Source organism: Cyprinus carpio, chromosome B22 (assembly GCF_018340385.1).
Source record: "Cyprinus carpio isolate SPL01 chromosome B22, ASM1834038v1, whole genome shotgun sequence".
Classification (NCBI taxonomy): domain Eukaryota; kingdom Metazoa; phylum Chordata; class Actinopteri; order Cypriniformes; family Cyprinidae; genus Cyprinus; species Cyprinus carpio.
Genome location: NC_056618.1, coordinates 17279338 through 17300119, shown reverse-complemented (window position 1 = coordinate 17300119; position 20782 = coordinate 17279338). Strand labels below are relative to the sequence as shown.

General features: G+C 36.2%; 1 protein-coding gene and 2 long non-coding RNA genes across 4 annotated transcripts; 1 reads left to right on the top strand and 2 right to left on the bottom strand.

Annotated features, from left to right (window-relative positions):
• Window positions 1-1484: 1484 nt before the first annotated feature.
• LOC122141626 lies at window positions 1485-7478 on the bottom strand. Its single transcript, XM_042749528.1, has 6 exons — window positions 5947-7478; window positions 5734-5824; window positions 4711-4871; window positions 4579-4635; window positions 4152-4226; window positions 1485-1588 (listed from the first exon to the last, which is right to left on the bottom strand). Exons 1-6 carry the CDS (start codon window positions 6137-6139, stop codon window positions 1485-1487), a joined length of 681 nt encoding a protein of 226 aa, XP_042605462.1. The 5' UTR covers window positions 6140-7478.
• Window positions 7479-8503: 1025 nt separating this feature from the next.
• Window positions 8504-14603, bottom strand: LOC109060886. Its single transcript, XR_006157887.1, has 5 exons — window positions 14465-14603; window positions 12073-12132; window positions 11697-11753; window positions 11316-11373; window positions 8504-8609 (listed from the first exon to the last, which is right to left on the bottom strand). It is a non-coding gene; the product is annotated as an uncharacterized LOC109060886 (long non-coding RNA).
• LOC122141536 lies at window positions 12683-18820 on the top strand. Of its 2 annotated transcripts, none has more exons than XR_006157886.1 (5): window positions 12683-13762; window positions 14446-14607; window positions 17261-17449; window positions 18154-18233; window positions 18585-18820. It is a non-coding gene; the product is annotated as an uncharacterized LOC122141536 (long non-coding RNA). The 2 variants fall into 2 exon arrangements; XR_006157885.1 differs by having other exon boundaries at window positions 12686-13762; window positions 14478-14607.
• Window positions 18821-20782: the final 1962 nt, after the last annotated feature.

The following is a 20782-nucleotide window of genomic DNA, read 5'->3' as shown; positions in this document are numbered from 1 at the left end:
TGGCCTTCCGAAAGTAGATGCAATGAGGAATCATTGTTAAGATTTATTTACAAAACAGAAACAGCACAACCCAGATGTTCGGGTTTACAACACCTTTAATGGACAACACATTTTTGAAAACATAAGAGAACAAAACTGGCTGTGCACAAAGGCTATTTCTAAAAAAAAAAAAGGTAAATTCCGACTTTGCTATGACAGTCTTTGCAACGATTGTATTGTAAAATGTGCTGCACAAATAAACTTGAATTTAATCTGCTGCTTATTCTGAATCAGCTACTGTAAGTATGTTTTCTTAATAGTTTAAGTGTTTGCTATTGACTGTTCAAATGCGGAGTTTTGCCACAGCGTAGAGTAATGCGTTGTGTGTTTTTTACATTGTGTGTGTGAGGGGTAACATCACAGCAGAGTAAACAGCCTGTCAGAAATCATAGCACCTCAGCTGTCTTTAACCGTGGCTTGTGTACTGCATCATCACTGTGTCTGTCACGCGACTCTGTTGCCCTTTCGGGCTTGAACTGATGGTAAAACTAAGGACATTACAAACTTTCAAGATATTTACTTTGAAAGATGAAGCTTTGCGATAATGGGAAAGGGGCGTTACATTTCCGACGAGTGCTTGTGGTGTTCGGCCAATCACATTGCATTGTGTCAGTTGGCCAATCAGAGCAGCCTGTGCTTGTCGGAAGGAGGGACTTTGTTGAAAACGATGTGTTTGAGAGAGGCAGGACATAGAGGAACTACAATAATGTACAGTATTTGAAAAATAATGTTTTTTGAATATTAAAGCATGTCAACATATTCTGTTACACCAAATACACAAAATAATGGTCTTTAAAATAGCATCATATGACCCCTTTTAGTGATACCCCAGTAATGACTGAAATTGACTTTTTTTTTTTTTTTTTTTTTACTTTGCATTCTTTCTTGTTGTGTGGTTGATGGTCTTTGGTCTTGAGAGAGTCTTAGGACAGAGAACGTGTTCTCTATTTAGAAAAAGTGAATTTTTTTTTGTATTAGCTTGTGTTAGGCCATGACTCATTTGCAAGTGTGTTTTTTGATTTCCTCCATATACTAATTAATGCTTTTTACCTTGAGTGATAGATGGGTGTTCTTCCCAAGTTTCCAGCTGGCGGTCCTGCATGAGAGAAGCTCTCTCTGAAATGAGCTTAATTGACATTACAAAAGTTACTCATTCAGCTGGCTGCAACTGAATTGTGCTCTCTATTTCTTTGTATTTTAGCTTATTTAGCTTTACATTTTTGCTTTAAACAAGCACATTTTCTATAGTACACCTAGATAAAATGCTACAGTATTTCCAAAGTGAGTCATACAACTTACGCTGTGTTCTTTCTTGCTTGGAACTTGAAGGTCTCAGCACAGAAAATGCATTCTCTGATGGATTGTACAGAAAATGCTGAATTACTTAATGTGAGGCTGTCTTTAGTGTACAGTAATTGTCCTTTTGTTTTCTTTTTTACCAGATACTAATTAATGCTTTGGATTTTTTTACCTTGAATGTCAGATAAGTGTTCACCCCAAGTATCTTGTGGCTCATCTGCCTGGGAGAAGCTCATGTGAATATCTGGAGCTGAGAATGATGGAACTGGTAAATGTAAGAAATTTTACATGACATTTTCATTTTAATGGCTGTTTTTTATTCATTAAAGTGTCTTGCAACTTCTGACATCAATCAGAAAAGTCACAAAAATAAACATCTACATATATATAATAATAAAAAAAAACCAATAAATATACCAATAAAAAAAACCACAATAACTTCACAAACAAAAAACCAAAAGAACCCAAGTTTATTACCCTTCACAAGCTGAAGGGTAATAAACAAATGAAAACTGATTTTTTTAAAAACAGTTTTAAGGATAGGTTTCATGGATAGGATAAAGATAGGTTAAGAGTGACTCTTGAGGTACCAGCATCAGTTCAAGTCAGATGACAGCAACGGTGACGAGGGAGTCGTGGTGAGCAAGACAGACCTTTCAGGGTAAGAGATAAACTTAAAATGAACTCCCAAAACTTACTGCCAGATTCTGGAGACAAATTCTTCAAACAGTGGTACGAGAGGATGTGGTGGTAGTCCTTCAAGAGTCTCAACCTATCTTTGTTTATAAAGCCATTTAAGAATTAGTCTTAATGTGTTGTACAACACTTCAGCTTTTGTTTCATCTTGTTTGGTTGTCATTTTTCAGGACTTTTCCTTAGCAAAGACTCTGAGAATTTGACACATTGTCCTTGTGCTGGCACTGGATACTAAAGGGTTCCTGATGGTTTCAAACTTAATCCTTCACCTTAATTAGTAAAGTCTTATACAGTTAATATTTTTTCTTCTCAACCTGTTTTTTGTGACCCTGCTACACCATTGAGTATTTCTTGTCCAATAGTCACACCTCAATTTTGCAATTGCTATAGTGTTGCATCTTTCTCCTGGGCATTTAAAGGGGTCATATGATGTTGCTAAAAAGAACATTATGTTGCGTAATTGGTGTAATGCAATGTGTTTATGTGGTTTAAGGTTCAAAAAACATTATTTTTCACATAATGTACATTATTGTTGCTCCTCAATGCCCCGCCTTTCTGAAACGTGTCGATTATTACAAAGCTCATCGTTCTAAAAAAGCGAGGTGTTCTTTGATTGGCCAGCTATCCAGTGCGTTGTGATTGGCCAAATACCTCAAGCATGTAATGGAAATGTTACGCCCCTCACTATACTGTGATGACATGTGTGATGACACAACAAGACTCAGTCCAGCCGCTCTGCTCGTGCACATCCCATCATCGCTTTCTTTTAGCAGTTCAGTCAATGTACTGTTAGGAGTAACTGAATAACTCTGGATATTGGTTTATTTCATGTCAGACGGAGTGTAAGGCAAGTTTATAAACTGAATAATTTAAGTAATTTGTGGATTAGTGCGAACTGGAGACGCAAACTGTTTCAAATGATTCAGATAGATTTGGTGAACTGGTTCGACTGGTTCACTAAGAAGATCCGGTTTAAATAGAAAGATTTGTTCACGATCCGGACATTACTAGATGAGACAAAACAAATAAATAAACAAATACAAATACATAAACAAACGAGGCATTTGTTGCATCCAGTGGGGACGTAATTACTGATTATAATGACTTATACTGTCTTTTTACGCGTTGCGTTGTGTATCACACTGCGTAAACATAAAACCATGTCTGCATTTGTGATCTGAGAAACAACAAGCGCTTCTCTACACTGCTCAAAACTTGCGTTTGAATCATCATTGGCAAATTATTTAAATATAAAAAACGTACCTACAGGCTTGGAGTCAGAAGCACCAGACTGTCCTTGCAAAGTTCGAACTGCCCAACTTTATAGAAACAGATGTTATGCCAAAGACACATTGCAGGCTACTGGTTCAGGAAACAGTCCTTCATAAAATGCGCTGAATATTTGGGTTGAACTACAACTTAACCACTGATTTCTAGTCATGTCCTCTTTTGGAAGGCCAAACAAAGTAGTTTTGCTTTCAAAACTAAACACACAGTGACTCCACAACATGGCAGCGACAGCAACAGCGAGTATAAAAGTTATGCCTTCTTTATTTGCGTGAACATTTGGGCGGCGTTATGCAAATCTTCCCACATACTGACATAGACGTGGGGGCATGTTAGAACGTTTTAGGAGGGTGTGGTTTACTATCTCTTTGGATTTGAAACTTTGCAACTTTACAGATCTTCTTTATGTACCAAGAGCTTGTAACACTAATGAAATTGCATCATATGACCCCTTTAATCATTTTAAATTTTAAATTGTGAGTTAAATCTCTTTTTTGGCCAATTTTACCTGTAAAAGAAAAAATTCTTATGTATACAAAACATTTTTTCCTTCCTGCGCTCTTAACAATTATAGAACGCTTATAAATTATTAGTATTTATTTAGATTGATGTGATTTGGAATTGGTAAAATTTGGTAAAAACTTGGAATAAAAATATGATCAGAAAATCAACTTGAATAATAATTGTTTACAAACTGCATGTCATCTATTTATTCAGCAATCAGAAACTTGACCCACCCTGTTATGGAGTCAGGCTTTTGAGTTGTCATAAAATGCTGTGAATTTACAGCTTTTACATTGTGTTTACAGTACTCATGTAGAGCCTGTTACCTTGACAGCTGGGGAAAGTCTCAAAACGTGCCTGCTGTGGCTTCTCCATGGCCCTTTGGTGGTGACTAACAAGTGCTGTTGAAAGAATTGGTATGTAGATGTTATGTCTGCCTCACAAAACAAGATTTTGTACTACACAAAGCCTTACTAAAGCTTGAGATTGCTATTGCTTCTAATTAGCAATCAAATGTTTATTATTAAATCATCCTTAGTATGTAAATCCTCAAGTTATGAATGTAATGATAGTAGTTCTGTCCAAACTGTTAAAATAGCAACAGAATTGGGTGAAGCTGAAAAAGAAAAGAATGATGTAAACCAACAAGTCACTAGAGCCTGTGCAATACATTGATCTTACCATGGCTAAGGAACATTCTTGAGCATGGAACAAAACATCCACAAATATCAGTTTTCTAAATTTAAAACTCACAATTGCTGAAAGAGTTCACTGCTTTGCTTCTTGTAAGCAGAGGTCGTACAACAGGACCTGAAAAAAAATATCACTCAGCAGTCACACACTATTATGTCTTACAGTCATTTAACTGTTTTATTGTATTTTTACCTTTTGTCTTGATGTGTTTTAGAGGTGCTGGAGCTTTTGGTGCAGGCGGAACTTTTGGTGCGGGCTGGATTTTTGGTGTAGGTGGAGCTTTCTTTCTATTAATCTTCATTTTTTTGTTGGGGGTATCATGAAGCTCATCATCTGATGAGAATGTTTTCTTTCTAAGAGCAAAATCAGGGAATTAGATTATTTTAAAATGTATTATATAGGTAATAAACTAGCATGTTTGGCAATTAAAAAAAAAACAAAAACAAAAACAAGTACAATGTAATTTCCTTTCCCAATTCAAACTCCAAGGGTGCGTACTACTTTCTGTGGTCTATATACAGGTTTTCTGACACCGTACAATAACTCAGGAAGGTTAGGAAAAGGCCAAAATATAATAATAAAAAAAAAAAGAAAAGAAACTCTTCTTATTTGATTCTGGCAAAATTATTTCTTTGCATGTGGCAAAAAAAATTGGCAAAATTGACCCTTCGCAAGAAATTTGATTGACAGGCAGGCTGACCAATCAAAACGCAAAATCTGTGATTTTAGTCCGACAATTAAACCAGACCGGAGAGAAATGACCGGATTAACGTTGGTGGACTAAAACAATTTTTGTATAGACTTTGTGTTAAATAGTAGTCACCGTTTACACTGAAAGTAATACAATCATAATCATTCTCGCCAAAGTTTCCGTGCTGCCCTAGTTATTGTTTATTACAATTTGAATGAGGTTAATTGTCCGGTCGGGAAAGTACAATTCTCTTTCACTTGCCCCTTCACAAAATCCACTTGTCCTGGACAAGCTGAAAAGCGTTAATGTCGAGCCCTGCATTAGAAACTGAACATAGCTGGTTTCTAATTGTGAATGACATGTGAAAAGGTAGGGCTGAATTCAAGATTATAAGTAAATAACTTAAATTTATCTATGTTACTCACATAAACTTTGTATAGTTTCAGAAGACTGAATATTACTGTTTTTTAAAATTACTTTTCAATGTATCTTTTTAAAGTGAAATATGCATTTTTACAACTTACTTGTGAATTCTTTTTATAGAATTTTCAGATTCTGAGATGTCAGAAGTGTAGCATGCCCTTTTCCATTTTTTGGAAATGTTGTCAAATGATGCTGAAATTATCAAAGTATGTGAACTTAATTCATGAAAACATTAAGCCGTGGAATGTCATGTATTAGTGATTTTGTCATCTGTTTTAATAATGTTTATTTAAAGTGTATTTTAACTTGCTTACCCGACTCATGTAGAATTCTGGCCTGATGCTTGGTCCAACCCTTATCTGGCTGTGGTGCCTCCATCGACCTGACGCTCTTTAGTAACCGGTCCAAGTCTTTGTATGGAGGCCACCATGAGTGGCCATCTGAGTACCAGGACTTTGCTACAGGACCAGTACTCCCTTCTCCGACGAACTCCACTATCAGGTACATGTTCTTTTTGTTGTTGTTTTTTTCTTTATTTTAGCTGCAACAACCTAAAGCCCCATAAAGTGTAACAATTCTTATTACATTTCAGTTTTTCATATGCATGATTCAGTTACCCAAAATAAAAGTAGCAAGTCCAAAAAAAAAAAAAATAAAAAATAAAAAAAATTAGTGTGTGTGTAAAAGAGGGACTGAAACAAAATTACGGTTATAAGGAACTAAGAAAGCTTTCGCCTCAATGTTCTCAAACTTGCAGAAATGTGTTGGTCCTGAGATGCCATCAACTAGATGAATACCAAGTTCTGAGGATGGAAGGGGATAATCAAAAAAAGGTTCGTAAATGTCATCCCTCGCTGAAATTATATTTTGCAACTTTGCAACTTTCCCATCTATGTAAACAAAACTGTTGGCCTGGTCCAGTTTAAGAGTGTAAGAGCATGTTTTTATTTCTTTGTACTGTGAAGATCCATGAAAACATTCAGGTAGAGGGCCAGCCGTGTGTTGTTTTCTGAGCAGTGGTGGGTTGTTTTTCTCCTTTTTTTTGCTGCAGCTTTGCATTTCTGAGAACCTTCTCACAATTTGACTCAGTGGACATGTAGGTTTCCGCAGGAGTCTCTTCAGCTTGTTAAGGTGATCCTCGTACTGGAAAGCACTGAAGTTGTCGAGGACACCATGGTGTTTTGCATCTTCTGCAAGATGTACAAGACAGTGGACATTGTAGGACAGGAATTTGGGGCCATATAGCTGTCCAAAGTGTGTGACAAAAAGTCGCAGAATATCATTGGCATAGTCGATGTGATCACCAATTAGGCTGTTATTGCACAAGATGAAGATTCCCACAAAAAACAGCAGGAAGTTTTTGGTACACCTCCGTGCTGAGTAGGTCTTTCAGCATAACAGGGCCTGTGTACAATAAAAACTGTCTAAACTCTGTCGCCTTCCATCGATCTATTTCCCTCACTGCCCTCGGTTTGCGCGCAAATTCCATAGGCACATTTTTTTTGGCACCAACCAACCTTTCTGTCAGCACAGTGGCTTGAAATCCTGACAGCCTGCAAGTTAGAGCACCCAGTCGAAGCCACAAGTGGAGAAGCCGCCTCATGACACCAAGGCACACAAGGTGCATGTAATCAAGGGGGAATCCAGAGACCATATCCAAGGATGTTTCTTCTAGAGGTGAGATGCCATGGTGGTGATCTGGATCAGTCTTATTTCTGAAGTTGACATTATTTCTAAGAGGCATGTCATTTCTAGGGAATGTCATCCTGTTCTCCAGGTGCACACCATCCTGAATGCACTTTTCGCATCCATGGTAGCCTGCGTGGCCCTTCACTTTTTTCAGAAATGCACGTGGAGGTGCTTCGCAAATCATTCAGGTAAGCTGTAAAGTTAACTTGAGTCCTTCAAATTCAAAACCATGACTTAAGTCTTTTATTTCACAGATGAAGTCCTCAAGATACTCATCCAGTGAGTTTGGTTTACTATCACCACAAAAATAAACCTATTGTCACAGGTTCCTCCTGCACCAAATGTTGCACAGTTACAAGAATGGGCCAGAATTGAGTTGCTGAACTCTTGTAGAGAGGCAGACCATCGATGCTCACCTGGAGCTTCAAATTGCTCACGTTCTTCAAAATGTCCATGTTGTTGTAGAGTACACCCGAAATGGATTCCAGTAGACCAAAATGATAGTACTGGCCACCAGCCTTGTTTTGGACTTCAGTTCTATTTGAACGCACTGTTCCTAATAGTGTCCTGGCATCTTTTGGCAGATTCAGATCGTGCTTGCGGAGGATATTAAGTAATGAATTTAGTGCCACATGTGTTATTTGATGTTCTGTTGCCCAGGTTGCCAAGTCATCATTAAGGGAACTTGGATGCAGTTCAGAATCTGTGTCTGAGTCTGTGTCAGATTCACTGCTATGTGAAGCACTTGCCATGGTGACACATTCAGGCTCATCAATATGGGACAAACCGTCCATAAAGTCATTGTTGTCATCAGCGGTGCTGCTTGTGTCACTGTTCATGCCACCACACTGTTCCCTGCATGATGATGGTGATGCTTCCATTGACTGGAGTTGTTTGTCCACCTTAGCCTTGTCCAGTAAGATTGTTTTTTGCAATCCATGGTACTGTGATATTAACACAAACACAAAATGCAGTGCACTAACCTGATAAGCCAAATGCAGTGGTTCTCAACTCAAGTATTGGAAGACCCTTGCATTGCACATTTTGGATGTCTTTTACATGTGGTTCAACTCATCATATAATAGAAGCCCCTTAAACCCAACAGAGCATGTTAGATGAGACAGACATCCAGAATGTGTAGTGTTATTAGGTCCCCAAGATTGGAATTCAGAACCACTGGCGTAATGTCTAATAATTCTGTCACAATAAATACACATACCTTGGTTTTGATAGAGTGTGAACTGTGGATATCGTCGTTGAGTGAGTGTGGTTGACTGTAGAGAACTTTCTGTAATTGGGGAAGCAATATAACAGGTAATGTCAGTTTTGTCATTGTGTTTAAAGTATTGGATCTAAATGTGTGCCTAGAAATAGCATGCAAAAGCTTAATAAATGTGTGTGTGGTCACTTATTTAAGATAGTTTATCCATTTAATTCAACTAGTTGAAATTTTTTCTCTAATTCCAACCAGATGATAATTGTTGGATGAGGGTTGGAACTAAACTCATAAGAATGGCTAAAATGTCAATATTGAATGTAAAAATATAATTTTGATCTGCCCAAAATTTAATGACATGAGTAGGGATATGCTGGATCAAATTTTCACGTTGCGGTTAATTGCTAATGCTTTATCATGGTATACGGTATTATCACAATATTGAAATTTAGTCTTAAAAAGTGGTCATACAGTATAACAGGCTTAATAACTTTTTTCGGGGGGAAAAAAAACCCTGAATATTTAAATACAATAAAGCAATACAGAAAAATATATAAAGTTTAAGGTTTTACACAGATCAAAGTGCAAAAGAACTATAAAGATCAATAGGTATTACTTTACAATAAGACCTCATTAGTCAACCTTAGTTACTGCATTAACATTCACAATGAGCAATAGCTACATTTGCTACAGAAGTTATTAATATTTGTTAAAAAATACAAGTCTTAGTTCATGTTAGCTCATTAAATAACACAGTTGCAACTTTTGATTTTAACAATGTGTTATTAAATATTGGAATACCTAAGATTAATGAATGTTCAGAAGAAATTTTCATTGGCAGTTAATGTTAACTAATGAAGCCCTAATGTAAAGTGTAAACGAACAACAAAGAATCAAAACACTTTCAAACAATATCTAGGGCATGTTGTAGTCCGGATTAAAATGTAAAAAAAAGTTTGAAAATGAATAGCCTATTAAGTCTAAATATTAAAGTATTTGGTGCTGTGATGAACACCATAGCGAATACACAAATATAAATGGTTATTTAAATCTATTTAAATATGTTTTAGAAAGTAGTGCAGCTGCTTTATTTATGGGGTTTCCAGGATAAGGGCTGCATTATCTGCAGTTTAGCGCCATCTGCTGTCAGAGAGTGAATGTGCTCTCATTCAGTGCATCCTCTCAAGTGTTCCCCCATGTGCTTCTCATGCTTGCTTGTTTTACATCAGAGCACACGCATACAGTGGTGTTGTGCATTTTGACCAGTTGATGGGGAAAGTATTCTTAAAATGCATCCCAAATTCTGAATAATTTTTAATATAATTATTCACAGTATTTAGAAATGCCCATGATAACAATATCGTGCATATTCATTACCGTGATATATCGCATTACCGGATACTGGCACATGTCTAGTCATGAGACAGTGAGTGTCATCCAAACAAATTTTGAAAGATATTTTTTTAAGATTGACCCAGAATAATACTAAATAATCTTTTTTAGTTATGTATATACAAAATTGTTTAGTCTTTTTAGGGCCTCCGTATGCAGGGCCCAATTATTTTCCTAAGGATTATTATTATTATTATTATTATTTTTAAGTTTCAGGGATTTTTGTTTCTGCTACCAAGATATGATGGTTTAAGTGGTGGAGTTTGAATCCAGTGGTGCCTTGTTCATTTGTTTTCCTTTAATCATCCAAAGGACTTAGTGACCAATAAATAGAAACAGGATAAAAACTACCTTAAAACAATTAACAAATATTTGTTAAAAAAAATTCTAGCCATAATATAATTTTTATGTTTCATTGACTAAAAAATAAAGGAGGGGCCGTTTCTGTGCATGAATGTTCTTTCTCCATCTTTTCCAAAAACACACTAAAAAAAAAATAATATGAAAAAAACATATCACAAAAATACACAAAAACACAATAACACACCTCCTCATATAAAAAAATATTAAAAAAAACAACCCGTAATTCTATTTTCACTAGTTGCATGGGCAATTCCTGATATCAACTTCAACGCAACTGTAATGTTCCCAGGTCCAGAAACGTAGTAAGGACATCAATAAAACAGTCCATGTGACATCAGTGGCTCAACTTCACTTTTACGAAGGTACGAGTATACTTTTTGAGCACAAAAAAAACAAAAATAACAATTTATTTTAACTGCTATTCTCTCCAAGTTACGTCTTCTGCCATTTTGGAGAGTACCCAAGAGCGTAATCGATGTAATCAGCGTTGTTTACATTCAGGGGAGAAAAAGCGCACATGAACATAATGTGCATAATTAGCGTTTGTGTCAGCGTGCGTATGTAAGAATTGTTGAATAAATTATTTTTGTTTTCTTTGCACTCAAAAAGTATTCTCGTAGCTTTGCAAAACTGAAGTTGAGCCATTGAGGTCACATGGACTGTTTTACCCATGTCCTTACTGCGTTTCTGGACCTGCATTACAGTTGCGTTGTCAGAGGGAGGGTCAGAGAGCTGTCAGATTTCATCAAAAAATCTTAATTTGTGTTCCGAAAATGGAAATGACATGGAGGGTGAGTAATTAATGACAGAATTAACATTTTTGGGTGAACTATCCCTTTAAAAATGTGAATTCCTGATATCAAGAAATCAATTTTTATGATGAAACTGAAAATCAGAGATGCAGGATGCTAGTTTTTATTTATGTAAGAATTATCTCTTCATTAAGACATTACTAACATGCTGCGTGATGTTGTAATTGATCTAAACCCAAATACTGAGTGGTCATTTAAAATATATACTTACAAAGTCAGATGCTCTCAAGATGTGGCTCTTAAAAGAGCCTTTGTGGTGTGTGTAGCTGCTGTAGACACAAACAAAAAAAGAGAAAAAGAAGAACTAAATTAAATAAGTCATTACACAACAAAATAATTTATTTCACTTTCACCAGTGATTATTGATTAATTAGGATGTTATGATGAATCTGGCAAATCAGAGATGCAGGATGCTAGTTTTGTATCCATTCATTCATTCATACATGTATTTATTCATTCATTTGTCTTTATTTATTCCTTTATTTATGTATTCCTTTAATGTCTTCATTAAGACATTACTAACATGCTGCATGATGTTGTTGTAATTAATCTAAACCAAAATACTGAGTGGTCATTTAAAATATATACTTACAAAGTCAAAGATGCTCTCAAGATGTGGCTCTTAAAAGAGCCTTTGTGGTGTGTGTAGCTGCTGTAGACACAAACAAAAAAAGAGAGAAAAAGAAGAACGCATTTAAATGAGATATGTCTGTACACATTAAAATGTTTTCACTTTCACCAGTGATTATTGATTAATTAGGATGTTATGATGAATCTGGCAAATCAGAGATGCAGGATGCTAGTTTTGTATCCATTCATTCATTCATTCATTCATGTATTTATTCATTCATTTATGTCTTTATTTATTCCTTTAATGTCTTCATTAAGACATTACTAACATGCTGCATGATGTTGTTGTAATTGATCTAAACCCAAATACTGAGTGGTCATTTAAAATATATACTTACAAAGCCAAAGATGCTCTCAAAATGTGGCTCTTAAAAGAGCCTTTGTGGTGTGTGTAGCTGCTGTAGACACAAACAAAAAAAGAGAGAAAAAGAACGCATTTAAATGAGATATGTCTGTACACATTAAAATGTTTTCACTTTCACCAGTGATTATTGATTAAGCATGTTGTGATAAATCTGGCAAATAAGAAATGCCGTTGACTGCTACTATATTCACTTACAACAATAAGACGGCAATCGATACTGAAAAACAGAGAGAAGATAATTATTTTCACTGTAGTCTATAAAATCCCAAAGTTTATAAAGGCTCTGATGGATATGTAAAATATTATTTAATAAAGCAAGATAAGAAGAAGAATGAAGAGAAATGTTTTTGATGAGACCTTACAGCCCACAAACAAATAAGTCACAGTAAAAATGCATTTTCATTCTTGAGAATCACAACAATAATAATAATTATTATTATTATGGTTGTTACAAAATGAGGGATGACCGATTTCTATAAAGGTGTCAAGGCTTATGAGTTTCCCCTCTCTCTCTCTCTCTCTCTCTCTCTGTCTCTCTCTCTCTCTCTCTCTGTGTCTCTCTCTCTCTCTCTCTTGCTCTAAGTGCACGCGCCAGCGTGTGTGTTAGAGAGAGAGTTCACGCGCTCGCAGTTAAACCTGACAACGCGCTACTTTCCATACAATTGTGAATAATGAAGATATTATTAAGAATAACTGTATGATTGGTGTCTTTTAAAGTAACGTTAATATGACATAACTCTGAAATGAAAGAGCGTCTCTCAAACGGAGCGGATTGGCTCACTTAGCAATGACGTCACACGGATGTAACGGCATTTAGGTGTTTAACGGCGCTGATGAGCGGACTGTAGATATATTTATATACATATTAAACAACGGAAAATCGTCTGTGTGAAATGTGATACATTTAACGGAAAAGACAAATTTCTAAAAGACCAATTTTTATTACAATTTAATTGGTTTCATGAGTGAAAACGCCTGCTATTGTTTTTAGTATTATAACCCTCAGAAAAACGAACTGTTCCCTCAGACGGTTTGTTAATATAATTACTTATTATAATTACATATTATTACTTTCTTTCTTCATAGTTCTAAATGTCATTTACTTTTGTTATCGGTCCATACTTTAAAAAAGTGATTTAACTAAATTGGTTAAGTAAAAAGTAATTTACCTCAGGAAAACGCACTGCTGGGGATGTCACTCAAAGGGGAGTCAGGCTGTGCGCGCGGTGGGCACGGACCCCGGCTTATATAAGCCGGCTGACCGGTTTCGCGGGCTTGGCACGCGAGAAAGAATTTAAGTTTTAAGAAAAAAAAATATTTTCATTTTTTTTTTATTTATTTTTTTTTATGTACAATGATATAATGACACACTGCGTTAACTTGGCATTAAACGTAGAAAACAAAACAAAAAAAACCCTTGGTTTTCAAAAAGTGTTTGTGTTTTCCTACTATATTCAAAGCAATGGTGTTACCAAAAATATAAGTCATATAATTTTTTTTTTGTTTTGAATTGCTTCTTTCTTTGAATTGCTTCTAGAGTTCCTCTTTGTTTAATATAATTGAGCAACCCCATAGGTGGCGATGTACGCGCGCGAGTCGCCAATAAGCCAATGGATGAAGAAGTCGTCAGTCAGGGCAAGTTGTAGTGGAGTGATGGTTGAGAGGTAAAGTATGATGGAAACGTGTGGTTTTATGATAGTATGTTTGTCATTGGTGGGATTGTTGTAAGTTTTTAAAAGTGAACTAATTTTAAACAGTTTACATGTTGAAGCAACGCGTTTTGCAACCAACCGCGGTGCATAGGCTATGTTCAGTTAGCAACAGACATAACATTTGATCCCAAATCAACTCCGATACACGTAAACGCATAGCAAAATTATAAAAATTAAAGAATATTATTTTATGTTCTATAATTGTTAGAAATGTAAATGTATGCAATACTATAAATCCATAAAATTCCAAACCCATGTGGCCTAAAGACATGCATGTGCACATTATGCAGAAAGTTATTCGCTCATCTTTGTGCAATATAGAGAATATTATTCATAATAATAATAATAATAGTATTTATTGCCTTTTGCTATGAAAGGGACATTTTCTTGAATATTTCTTAATGAAGACATTAAAGGGGTAATTTAAAAATAAAAACTAGCATCCTTCATCTCTGATTTTCCAGATTCATCATAACACGCATAAAAATAAATAAAAAAGACTCAAGATACAGCTCTTAAAAGAACCTTTGTGTGTGATAATGTCATATAGATAGAAATTGCTTTGATTTATAGGGATTTAACTAATAAACTACTTTAGTGACTTTACCATTTGTTTTAATGATGTTTATCTACAGTGCAATTTATTCTGCTTACCTGACTCCTGCAGACTTCTGTCCTGATGTCTGGCTGTGGTCCCTCCATCATCCACTCTTTGGCAACAGGTCTATTTATGGAGACCACCATGATCTAATCTATACAGATCTAGTTGTCTCTTCTCCCACAAACTCCTCTTTCAGGTATGTTTTTTCTTTGTTGTTGTTGTTGTTTCAACAACGTTGACTGTATTTTTGTATACCAAAACACAGGGCTGCACAATATTGAAGAAAATCGCATTATGCGATTGCGATAACTTGTTAAATAATTCAATATTTGAAATGCAATTCAATAATGCTTAAAGTGTGTAAAATAAACTTTAATTATATGAAGGCATATTTAAAATCTGAAAACTCTATAACTTACGTTAATGTTTTACATTCTTTTTGTGAGAAGTAAGCATGACCACAACTTCTGAACAGCTTTGCTAACTGTAGCATTACACAAAAAGTGCCTTTTTAACAGAAGTGTAAACCAGGGGGAAAAGCAGAAACTAACTAATCAATTGTAAAAAAAAAAAAATGAACACTGCTTTACTATATGAATTAAATACTTATTAAAGCTACAAAAGGTATTCAGTCATGAGCAGAGAGAGATTTTCTCTTTGTCTTCTGTTGTTTGATTCATATTAAGCACACAGAAGGAAACAGGTTTATTTAGTTGCTGTAACTTTTAAGTGTTGTGATAGTTTGTTACACACACACTTTCTGAACTGTTTGGTCCACTTAACTGATATAACCAACTGTGTATGTGTGAACATAATTACATAATTTTGGTTAGGACTGCACAATATATCAAAACTGCAAATGTACATATTGCAATATGCATATTGCAACAGCTTGCAATAACTACATGACTTTAATACTTCAAAGGATTACAAAAAGCTAAAAAAAAAGATTTAAGTTGATACATACAGCAGAGAGTAGACTGGACACATGACTGTTACATACGTGTGACATGCTTTATATTATTAATGCAGTAAGTGAAGTAATCACATGCACAGAAAGTCTCTTCTGATTAAAAAGTTAAGAAAGAGAGCCCTCGTGTTACAATATTTTGGATCCATGCAGCTCTTAAAATGACAGCAGTCTGTTAAACCTGCTTTTATCTGTGTGCTTAAAAGGGATAGGTCACCCAAAAGTTAATATTAGCCTATTATTTACTCACCCTCAAGACATGCTAGGTGTATATGACTTCCTTCTTTCAGATGAATCCAATCAGAGTTATATTAAAAACTGACTTTGATCTTCCAAGCTGTTTAATGGCACTCAGCGGGTGTTGCAGTTCATCAGTCCAAAATAAATCAAGTAAAGCGCATCCATTCATAATAAAAATAGTGTCTCAAACAGCTCTGGGGGTGAACAAAGGCCTCCTGTAGTGAATCAATGCGTTTTTGTAAGAAAAATATCCATATTCAAAAAGTAATAATCAATTTAATCTAGCTTGCACTCACTGTTGTACACGGAAGCAGCTCCACGAGGATGACTTGTGTACACTTTGGGTTTGTCAGACAGGATGAGTACTGCATTGAGTTCTTTGTCGAGGCTTATTATACTTAACTTCAGTTCAGATGTATTCTCAATAACATGTATTCTCAATAACTTTAAGTAGTCCTGGGTCCCGTTCTTCGTACGTTGCTAACTCAGTTAGCTGGATTTGATTGTTGATGATTTGGCATGATCTTGGATCATTTGGCTCTTCGAAGCTCATGCCGGAGTTGCTGTCATAGCAACATGTCCGTAAGCTTAAACCTGCTCGGGAGCAGCTTATTTCACATAAACAGGATTAGATTGCATCTTTTTAAGCAGAACTGATACTTAAAATCTGTCCGTTACCATCGCTACTTTATTAGTAGAGTATCCTACTGATCCAGGGACAATAATTTAAAATAATAATCAGTTAAAAATTAATTTGAAGATAATATAATAATGTTGTGTAGTCTTTCATACTATAGACACAGCCAGTTTTACTCACTGAAAGATTTATTCGTCATAAAATAATTACTTCATAATTGTATTCGAGTCTTACACACAGATAATGTAGAGTCGTGCATTAATTTGAGTGATGACAGATATTATAGTGGCTTGATGGAGCAGGAGATGAAGATAACATGATCTTGACCCTTAAGAAACTAATTAATGCTGTCACGTAAAAAAAGCTGTTCAAATATAAAATTTAATTTGAAATATGAATTGCTTATTACTACATTGAAATAAAAATGTAAAGCCTGTTCAAATAATAGAAGTCGTGAATATAAATAATTGGGAATCATGTCAAAAAAAAAAAACAGTCCACATTTTCATTTATCTATTATAACATTTATGTAGTTTTGTTCTCTTGGCTGTTTCCTTATAAAAGTCCAGAAATTTGTCAAGTTTTTCGTCAGGTGTCTTTTTTAATTATATGATGACATTACGTTGCTGTCTAGCCACCGGCCAATCACTGCACTGCTGATCGTGGTTTAGAGTATCGATACATAACCCCTTTTAAACCAACCCATGAATGTGCAATTATCTCAGATAACTCAATCCAGCCATACTAATCATCAACAACAGGTGCGTTCAAAAGAGCCGAATTAGCCAGATCCTGATTAGCCCGATATCATCATCTTGGATGTGACATTTCATCTCAGATGTATTAAGTGATGTACAAAGACCCTTGTGCTGCATTGGATATATTTACATACCACAAACAATACAGCAATAAAATCTTTGAGTAGACACTCTTATTGTCAACACAATATACATTTCATACCACCCAACCCTAAAATAACTTTTGTGTGTCAATCTTTATCAGGGTCCGGTGACAACTAGGGGGTGTCGACAAACTTCCATTGAGGACCATTAGACCACTCAAGAAGAATTACCTCATATAACCAAGATTTAATGTTGTAAAGCAGATTTTGAGCGGATCTCCTTCATTCTGCCGCCAGCTCACCACAACCCCTGGGTGCACCAGCTGTGGATATTACAGGCCAAACTTTGGGTGAGGATCTTTCTCCCACTTTTCACCACCAAACCTCTTCCTACATGTAAACAGTTGTTTAGCACACTGTTGTCTATATTTGAATGTTAATTTTTAGTCTGCAACCATTATCTTAATAATGAAATAATGTTTTAGATTAATTTGATAAAATGCCACATTTTATTTTCTTTATATATTAAAAAGGCAAGTTATTCCACAACATTTCCAGTCTTCAGAGAATGCAAATTGAAGAACAAATACGTTTGGAATGTAGGATGTGTGATACACCATGAAAAAAATAAATTATAAATTATAAAATAAAGTTTGTCCGGAGTTGAAAAGCAGAAGCCAGTTTAACCCAATTAATTATAAAAAAAAAAAAAAAAAAAAAATAAAGAAAAACAAAAGGACAAACTGTTATGACTCATAGGTAGGCTGTGTTCACACTATCACTGTTTGGGAGTAACAACCGCATCTACTTACAGATGTGAGTCTCAATGTTCTCTACACACAACTGCTTACAATAGTGTTTCGAATGCTGTCTGAATGAACAAGTAACTAAAGTCAAGCAGTATTCTATTTGTGATTATTTCCTCTAATTAAGTGGTTCTCAGTTCCAGTCCTCGTAACCCATTTTTTTTTTTTTTGTTTTTTTTTTTTTTTTTTCTAATGTGTAGCACAACCTACATAAATACATTCACTATATTTGTTTTCTTTGACTTCAGTTTTCACATTGTTTGGAGGACGAAATCGGGCAGGATGCAGGGGCCCACAGTTTGGGCACACATACACAGGGCAGCTTTGGGTTAGTTGCTCTGTGCTGTTTTTAATGTATGGTAGTCAGAACTTTGTTCAGTTTTATTATTACTGTCAGCTTTCACAGCAATACTGCTAAAAGAGCAAATATCTCTATCAAACATGGACCTTAAAGGGATGGTTCACCCAAAAACATTATTCAAATAAATATTGTGACAGTCATGTTCATGAATCTGATTTCAGTGGCACAGCTGTGTAGTATCTAGTACAGAGGTTGTTGACAGTATTCTGTGCATTGTACATGGTGTTCACTGCCCAATATTCTATTGTTTACACCTTCAGTAACATTATTTCCTCATAAAATGCTCTAACATATTTTTCCACTTCTTTTCTCCACCAGACACCCTGGGACAACATGCTAAGAAGCACAGATCTACCGATAGCCCTCCATCATTCCCACATCCATCTTGCAACAAAGTTTCATTAAGTGCAGTCCATAACCAGTGTCTGCCATACACGGTCTGCACCTTGTCCATTGCAGATGTTATGGATTATTTTATTAGAGATCTTTCTATTTTTTTTGAGACTGTTACTATGTAGTCTGTTATGTTGTGAATAAAGTCAAACCCCCCCTCACCTCGATGCTTTGAGCAGTTAATACATTAAAGTGTGTCCTTAATGTTTTATTATTTAAAGATTGTTTTAAAGTTTATTACAGGCTTAGTGAATTTTCTTTCACTAGAAAATAAAGTGTAATATTAACTGTCATAGTCAAGTATGAGACGTTTGTCAGTATCATTAATTCTGTGAGGCAATATGAATCAAATTAACATTTGTATAGTGTTTTCATCCAAAGGCTTCTTCCTCATTCAGTTAAACATCAAGGGTTTTCTTTGCCTTTGTCACCTTTAACTTTCTCATTGGAAATTTTGATCATCATTATTTGGAAGAAAATAAGAGAATGAAAAAATTGCTTTGGATTTCAATGCATTGCATGGAGTCAAAGAACCACCTGAAACTAACCTTTCACCTTCATACAGACATGGTATAAATTAAAGTGTTACACAAATTATCAAGCTTGTAATGTTAATACTAGAAATTCTAAACAGCAGTCAAGTGTGGTAGGCTACAAAGGGTTTAATTTATGCTTTCTACAAGATAACAGACAAGTAATATTAACCAATGATAACGCAAGTAAAATTACAGTTAGCTTGAAAAGAGTCACTTTAAATAAGAAACTGGGCTGACATTTTTTGCATGTATTTTTGTCTACGGAGGGATCAAGCAAACAACGGTTGTACATGATCAGGTTCCAAAAGGAGTTCTTGTGTGTGTTTATGGTTGTATTTGTATTTTATTTTAAATACGTGTCTAGTTGGACGAGAGCGGCGCGATGCAACGCAATTGGATAATCGCTGATATTGCCTACTCTGGAAGCGGGGCGACCTGACAAATCCCCGTCAGTAAAATTATTCCTCTGTCTATTTCTGGCATCTATTTCGGTCGCGTCTGTGTGACATGGAAGTGCTTTAAAAACTCCAGTTTTCCTCATTTATCTGCTTGCTCCGATCGGCTCTGCGTGGCAGCACGTAATTTCAAATGTTTAAGATTCATCGTATAGACGTCGTATAGAGGTAAAGAAGACGGCTCATTAACTGCTAAAAACGTTCGATCGAATGCGATGTTCACCACTACAAAACGTCCTCCGGTTACTGTCTGTACCCGGTTTCCCTGAGGACGGAACGACTGGCCTTAACGCCTTGGGGGACTCCCTCCTTCCTAACCGACGAAATCCTATTGCACAAACGCGCAGTTGAGGTGCCCTCTCACTGGCCAATGCCATCAAGACGGCAATATGGGCTGGGCCTCGCCACTATATATGTGCCGTTGGCGGCATAACCTCAGAATCTTCCCACTGATGACAGTACAGCAATCCGAGCAGTGACACTGCGGCCTACGCCATGTGCTCGTTCCCCGTCTCTGCAGGAAACCGAGGTTACGCCAGTAACCGGAGACGTTCCCTCTCGAGAACGTTCCCTCTCGCATGGCGTTAACGCCTTGGGGACTGTATAGAACAACGCCGTGGGAACAGCGAATAAAGACTCACCTCGGCGGGCAATCATAAATATTCTTGTATACATATGAAGTTAAAGTTAATCCCCCGCCACCAGATGTGACGCCTTGCGCCATGCTCGAGGGATGGTATAGATTTCCCGTGAGGTGGGGACCAATCAGGTTACTAAAAATTAAGGTCCTGCAAGAGACACAGCCCCATAGCTATACAAATATGACACAGTCCCTTGTGAAAAAACCCCACCAAAAACCCAATACAAGGGCGTTATAGCAAACAGGTGCAACCCATTAGAAGGAAATGTTGGGCACACAATGACCGATGAGCGTTACACTCCTGACCTCTCCCTCAGACCTGGCGAAACCACCAGCGCCGTAGCGCTAGTGTGCAGAAGATCCACAGGTTGTAACTCCCTATAGAACTTGGGCTAATACTGCTGTCCAGTGGTAGAATCTGGCGAAGGTATCTTGCGAAGACCTCCAGCGCCATACAAATATATCAAAAAATTGCTTGTCCCTGCTGCTTTT

Bases quoted from the DNA above. Each gene is read 5' to 3' on its own strand.
- LOC122141626 (XM_042749528.1), bottom strand. From the start codon at position 6,139: ATGTACCTGATAGTGGAGTTCGTCGGAGAAGGGAGTACTGGTCCTGTA. The intron at 4,227-4,578 runs GTGAGTTTTAAA...TTCTTTCAACAG, and splicing joins AGTGAACTCTTTCAGCAATT to CACTTGTTAGTCACCACCAA. The intron at 1,589-4,151 runs GTAACAGGCTCT...CATCATTCTCAG, and splicing joins GACTTTCCCCAGCTGTCAAG to CTCCAGATATTCACATGAGC.